This window comes from Ammodytes marinus (genome assembly GCF_949987685.1).
Source record: "Ammodytes marinus genome assembly, chromosome: 11".
NCBI classification, from domain to species: domain Eukaryota; kingdom Metazoa; phylum Chordata; class Actinopteri; order Uranoscopiformes; family Ammodytidae; genus Ammodytes; species Ammodytes marinus.
Genome location: NC_137215.1, coordinates 3,667,599 through 3,675,098, shown reverse-complemented (window position 1 = coordinate 3,675,098; position 7,500 = coordinate 3,667,599). Strand labels below are relative to the sequence as shown.

The 7,500-nt window shown below is 40.1% G+C and overlaps 2 protein-coding genes across 3 annotated transcripts in view; one reads left to right on the top strand and one right to left on the bottom strand.

The window, feature by feature from the left end:
• Positions 1 to 5,741, bottom strand: part of LOC307257934 (C-X-C motif chemokine 10-like) — a 5,838-nt gene extending 97 nt beyond the window's left edge. Inside the window, exons 1-4 of the mRNA XM_080037299.1 lie at positions 5,603 to 5,741; positions 3,371 to 3,500; positions 2,834 to 2,917; positions 1 to 1,744 (exon numbers count right to left, since the gene is read on the bottom strand). The exon at positions 1 to 1,744 is cut by the window's left edge and continues 97 nt beyond it. Of these exons, the coding sequence (XP_079893425.1) occupies positions 1,615 to 1,744; positions 2,834 to 2,917; positions 3,371 to 3,500; positions 5,603 to 5,711 (453 nt within the window). The 5' untranslated portion in view covers positions 5,712 to 5,741 and the 3' untranslated portion in view covers positions 1 to 1,614. The remainder of the gene's footprint in view (positions 1,745 to 2,833; positions 2,918 to 3,370; positions 3,501 to 5,602) is intronic.
• Positions 1 to 7,500, top strand: part of rassf4a (Ras association domain family member 4a) — a 144,946-nt gene that overhangs the window by 9,625 nt on the left and 127,821 nt on the right. The window lies entirely within an intron of this gene.

The following is a 7,500-nucleotide window of genomic DNA, read 5'->3' as shown; positions in this document are numbered from 1 at the left end:
CTCTTCGCTAAGCTTTTCCAGCTGCATACACAGACACACGGACAATACAGTGAACGTTTAAAGCAGAAGTAAGCTGATTTATATTTGTAAATATACGCGCGTGTGTGTGTGTGTGTGTGTGTGTGTGTGTGTGTGTGTGTGTGTGTGTGTGTGTGTGTGTGTGTGTGTGTGTGTGTGTGTGTGTGTGTGTGTGTGTGTGTGTGTGTGTGTGTGTGTGTGTGTGTGTTTGTGTGTGTGCATCCTTATAGCAACTTATACAGTGTGCACAGTTCATAGCAGATTTTCTCATATCAGTCAGTAAGCCTAGTAGTTGAAACTTCTCTGGTGTCACTCAACCCTTTATCCAATCAGGAGATAGAATGATAAAAAGGGGCGGGTCTATATGCTGTTTAATTGCACTTATGAATCTGACTTGAGGCTAGATAACTCGTCCTGCGTTCCGAACCGCATACTCTTTCTTTTCTCTATTCTACATACTACATCTGAGGATAAAAATAATCTAGTTAGGATGCAGTAGGCATACTATTGGGACATACTTTTACTTATTTATTTCATCATAACATCGCGCATTGATCTTGCCAGTTTGCTTTTATATCCGGCGCATCCCCGTTTGTTTTCATATAGGCTCCGTCGATGTGATGTCACTTCACGTGCGCACTTGATTATGGGTCTGAATCGCCCAAATAGGATGCTGTTTTCAACACTAAAAATCTTGGCCGGATGTAGTAGACATCTGGGTATTTCTACCCATACTAAATCTGGCCACAAGAATCAGGACATCCTAAATCTTTTATGCGATTCGGATAGCAGGGTCACTTGACGCTAGATAACTCAGTGCTCCGAGACCACTATAAGTTGATGTGGTCATTTAGGGACGAGGGAGGGGAACTGCTAACCGATCCAAACCGCTTACTTCTGCTTTAAAGGTGTTTTAGAAGGTAAACTTATAGCTTTTAAAGGTGAAAATAGGTATTTACAACAGCAAGCCTCCAGGGCTTATATACTGTTCATCATCACATCCATCATTTACATAGAACAAATAACATCCCCTTGCTTCTATGCTACACAGTTTGATTAACAGTCCAAACAGCAGTTTAAGGGCAAGCTGTGAAGTCGATAGAAATGAGAGTGGTAGAGGTGGGGGGGGGGGGGGGGGGGGGGTGAGGGGGGGAGGAGGGTGGGGGTTATTTTTTGTTGTTGTTTAAACCGCTTTCAAAGTGGTGTCAGGTATCAGCGTCCACACACTGCTCCCTGTGTGTTAGCTTTGTATCAGTCGTCACGGGGACGGTCTGAAGACACACACAGTCAGACACATACACACACAGAGAGAGACACACAGACACACACACACACACACATACACATAGAGAGAGACACACAGAAACATACACAGAGAGAGAGACACACACACACACTCACAAACACACACACGGGACAGTCTATTGGGAGTTAGACACACACACACACACACACACACACGCACGCACTCACGCACGCACGCACTGACTCACTCACTCACTCACTCACTCACTCACTCACTCACTCACTCACTCACTCACGCACTCACTCACACACACACACACACTCTCACTCACACACACACACACACACACTCTATTGTGTGTTAGTAGCTGAAGAGGTTTTGCGGCTCCTCTGTCTGGCACGCTGGCGTTTCCCTCCTCTCCCTCTCCCTCTCCTCCTCCGCTTCAGACACAGCTTGACGTCACGACCCAGTTTATGAGATCTACAAAACACACACACACACACACACACACACACCGGGACACGTCAGTCTGCTGTCACTTTTAGATGCTCCTGTAAGAATCGGACAACTAGTTGATTAAAATAAGATTTCTCAGCTGGTCAAAGATGATGAACATACTTGTGGACTTGGGGACGTTTTATATGAAGGTGTATTGAATTCTGAGATCCTATGTAGTATAAATGTGCAAAAAAAAATTGAAATCGGTTCATCCTAGTCTGAGAAAAGGCAGAAAGAGTGTTTTTTTTAACCCTATATTTCTCTTTCTCGTGACATCACAGAAAGAGAAATATAGGGTTAAAAAAAACTTACTTTGTAAATATTACTGTGATGTCACAGTAAAAGACATAATTCTGAGACATAGGATCTCAGAATTCAATAGACCTTCATATTCAAACCGGTGAAGTAGGCCTTTAACATGAATAACGTGCGGAATTGCACTGGAAGGGCTATCTCCACCGACTCATTTTAATTGCGTATTTCTGGCATGGCATGAGGAAAGACCCAGGAATCTGCTCATCTCGCTGTGAACTGGTTTGGCAACAAATAAGCCTCTGTTCACAGCTAATGTTAGGACGAGTTTGAACCTTTTAACTCATAATGACGCATGGCTGAAATATCCTGTCAGCTGTTGTGAAATAAGGACATTTGTAGCATTTGTTTTTGACAAAGCTGTAGTTTATTAAAGCTTTGGAAACCCTTACTATTTTACTAGGTTTTCTGGACAAAACTGCTTTGCATGTCCTCAGTGAGTGTTTTAGTGTGAGTGTGATGGATAATATTTTTTAAGATATTCCAGATAAATCAACCCCAACATAGCCCAACACCGACCCGATAATATGTTGTTACAAATAACAATATTTAGAAGACAGTAAGAATGTTGTAGCACTTTTTGCGAGTTGTATTACTGTAGGTGTATGTCGAAATGTATACCAAATATATACTATGTCAAACCAATATTTCTTTGATTTCTGACACAGTTAAAGTCCCTAGTACTGATATTAGGAGGTATATGGAGCCTATGTATTATCGGTTTGCCAATAGTTAAGTTTAAATGTTAAAGACACTCACCTATTCCAGCATTTGATCAGCTGCTTGCCGAGCGGAGCCTCTGGACTCAGACACACAGGCACTGAGTTGACCTTCATTGTCACTCTGAAAAACACATGTAAGACAACACGTTAGGTGAAGTGTGTGTGTGTGTGTGTGTGTGTGTGTGTGTCTGTGTCTGTGTGTGTGTGTGTCGGTGTCTCAGTGAGTGAGTGAGTGAGTGAGTGAGTGAGTGAGTGAGTGAGTGAGTGAGTGAGTGAGTGAGTGAGTGAGTGAGTGAGTGAGTGAGTGAGTGAGACTATTTTTGTGTGCACCAATTTGAGTTTTAGACCTTAAGAGTGAGGATATTTTTTGGAAACTGAGAAAATGTTGGCTGTGTGTGTGTGTCTGTCTGTCTGTCTGTCTGTCTGTCTGTCTGTCTGTCTGTCTGTCTGTCTGTCTGTCTGTGTGTGTGTGTGTGTGTGTCTGTCTGTCTGTCTGTCTGTGTGCGTGTGTGCGTGTCTGTCTGTCTGTCTGTGTGTGTCTGTGTCTGTGTCTGTGTCTGTGTGGTATACTCACATTATTGTGATTTTGTCACAGCTGGGGCTTTTGGGGTAGACCTGGATTTCTGTCAGTTGTCCTCTGACGCCCGGCTGTGTGTCCGGACACAAACATCTCCCCGGGACAAACGTGCTTTCTGACTGTCTCACTGCACACACACACACACACACACACACACACACACACAGACATGGACACACACACACACACACACACACACAGACACACAAACACACAGACAGACAGACAGACAGACAGACAGACAGACAGACACACACACAGACACACACACAGACAGAGAGACACACACACACACACACGCACACACACGCACACACACACACACACACACACACACACACACACACACACACACACACACACACGGTAACAGGATTACAAGTTAATTCAACAGTGACTGCTAGTTCACATGCCCAGACACTTCTCTCCAAATGAAACAACAACCTCTCACCCATTTACAGAGAAATGAAACCAGCAGGTTAACTACATGTTGCAGTAGTTTGCAGCTAGACCAACTACATTCAAATTTACATAGTAGATTCAAGTAGTTAAAATACTTTTAGCTATTTTATGGCATGGTAAGGCAAGTTTTATTTCTATAGCACAATTCAGACACAAGGCCATTCAAAGTGCTTTACAGGGGCATGAAATACATCAAGATTAGACATTAGAAATTGCATTTACAGTAAGAGATAGTAAAAGCAGATCAAATAGGCTACATCAAGATTCAAGATTGGACTTTAAACACTTAGACAGCGATGTGGAATGGCTGCAAAGAAAATTGACGTGACGTAGTTATTTTGTATATAGACTAGTTAACTTAAACCTGCAGTGTGTAGAATTTTGGGTTTTATTTCCTAGCAGATTTTGTAGAAAGTAATTATAATATCCATAAGTACATTTAATTCAGTGCATAATAGCTGAAAAAAATGTTTTGAATTATTATTTTTTCCCTTAGTAAGGGTCTCATATATGTCCATATTTCTGCATATTTTGGACCAAGGCCTAGTGCCGCCATCTTGAAAGTGTCATAGTTGGAATGTCATCAGGTGCATTGTTTAAAATGTAGAATTGTTCTTGTCCTTGAAGGCCACTGTAGCTTCTGTTATTATTCGAAAGGGTTGGGGTTACCCAGGGAGTGTTGCATTCTAGAACTTTGTAGAACTTTCTTGATGATGTCATATTACACACTGCACCTTTAATTACTCTTTCATAGTTTCAAACAAATTTTAAAAAATATTGGGGAATCTGTCTGTATTCACAAAACCAAATGGAATGTATTTTGAGGAAAACAATTTGGGCCATAAAAGTAAAGGAATACATTGTTACAACTGTTACCATGGCTTCTTAAATGGAACACCATTTTAGAAAAAATCCAGATTTGTTAACAACTAAAATGTGACATTCCTTGCTATTTTTTTTTTGTATAATTCTTTCTATTTTGTTTTTTTGTAACAATAATCAAACAAACAAACAAACAAACAAACAAACAAACAACACCAGACAATACATACAAACTAAGAAAAGAGAGAAAAGAAATTAAAATAAGAAAAAGGACAAATGTGTATGTTGTTCATTATTGCATTATCACACACACACACACACACACACACACACACGTAACATTTAAAGACACACAAAAAGAAAAATCCATGTCCTGGACATTCCTTGCTATTGAGTCCTTGTCTAAAATCCAGTTGGGCCTGTTTTATTATGGAAAGGTTGAGATAGTTTTTTCTTAACAAATGTGCACTTTTTAAGTTTCTGCAATAAACTCCGTGGCATGTTTTCTTGCTGGCATGTGACTTTTTTAAATTATATCTTGTCATAATCATATCACATATATATTGTCAATTAGATATTTTTTGAGCTATACGTCTAAACTTGATGTATTTTAATCTTGATGTATTTCATGCCCCTGTAAAGCACTTTGAGTGGCCTTGTGTCTGAATTGTGCTATAGAAATAAACTTGCCTTGTCTTGCCTTACTTTTTCTCAGTATCTTTAGTAAACCAAACTAGATTCCTCCCTATGAGTAGCTTTGCACTAGTTCAATTTCTAGACTGCAACCAATGCTTTAAAAATAGCTTCACACACACTGCACATAGCTTAAAATAACACACAGATAAGCAGATATAAGCATAAAAAAGCATGTATAAGCAGATATAAGCAGATATAAACATGTATAAGCATGTATAAGCATAGATCAATGCATTCGTTGATTCTTACCTGTAAGCAGTGCGCAGCAGAAGCTCAAGAAGGCGAGTTGGCCGAGTGACTGAGAACACAGCTTCATAGTTAGACGATCGGCTTTGACACTAAAACCTCTGAACCACATGTTGCTGCTTTATACTCATGCCCCTCCCCCGCACACACACACACACACACACACACACACAGCCACACACACACACACACACACACACACACACACACACACACACACACAGCCACACACACACAGACACAGCCACACACACACACACACACACACAGAGAGAGTCTCACACACACACACACACACACAGAGAGAGTCTCACACACACACACACACACACACACACACACACACAGAGTCTCACACACACACACACACACACACACACACACACACACATGCGCGCACACACACACACACACACACACACACACACACACACACACACACACTCACTCGCTCAAAGCTGGGTTTTCCAATCCAGGAAATTCCCTATGGCACTTTCTCTCCTGAGAAATGTGCGCACAGGATTCAGGATATACACACACACACACACACACACACACACACACACACACACACACACACACACGGATCAGGGACACTGAGCTCGACACAAAAGACTTAACTTGACACTTCAAGGCCAGTGTAATTAATAGGTTTCCTTTTGTTTTTACAATGCAATTACCTTGAAACAATGGCGGCAGTTGGTTTGACACCCTTTCACTTGGGAGGTCACTGCTCCCAAAGTGTAGGTCCGACTATTTCAGTAGTTACATGTATGCGACCGGCACAATATTACCTACATTTTAATCTAAGAATTATCCATGTGGGGTTAGATTTGTGCAAGTGAGAGGGAGTTGAAAAGTGTGATTTGGTTAATTTTTTCACAAATTCTACACTCTAACTGTTGGGGCCCCTGAACATTCCGTCCCATTCGCTCCCATTGTAAAATCTAATAATCTTAAATTCTACATGTATTCAAATAAGGCTGTATATTTTTATAACACTTTTGAATGAGATTTTTTTGCCTGTTTGTTTTTTTAGACACTGTACCCCAGAGATATGACAAACTAGGCAATTTTTTCTTTCATTTTTATAAAATACACATACACATCTATCTATTATTAATGCCTATTGTTTGTGAGAAGCGTAGGAAGTGGCTAGAATTAACCTTGCAAAAAAAAAAAACGGAGATGACACAGAAGTGTTTTCCCGCGGTCTGAAGGCCATTGCCTCAACATGTTACTATGTCAGTGTGTTGGCACTGGGTCAACACACCATGTGATTTCTCCTAATTCCCTCTCTTCCCTGCTTTCACCACAAGAGAGAAATGGACATGAGCTTTTGATTTAAAAAGCTGGTCTTTCAGCAATTTGAATTTTATTTGGAAAAAAAATGCAACATGGCAGCACTTTAAACTATTATGCATTTATCCATTTTTAAAATATAACGTATATCTTTTTTCTTTTTCTTTTTTTTATGTGTTTCTATTTGGTTGTGCATAATCTTTTTGAAAGCAGAAGGTCCAAATAATTGAGTTTAACTGTACATGCATGATGTATGCCTACACATTTAGTCATTAGTTAGGATTACACACTGTTTTAATGTGAGACACTGCAGGTGAATAGAAAAAACGCATTTTCTGCATGTTTTTAAGAACAAAATGTATTATAAACCAGAAAGTTAACAACATATGAACAAATCCTTCTGTAATAACCTTCAGAATAGTGCTGAGGATGATTATGGAAAGTTTAGTTGATGTAAGTGCTTTAGAAGTTGAGATTTCTGGTGTTGAGATAATGTCCGTTAAAGATGGTTGTATAGGAGAAATATAGCACAGATGCAAACTGACAAGGTTTAGTCACATAAACATCTTAATGACCTTTAGACCTAAATTGATTTATAA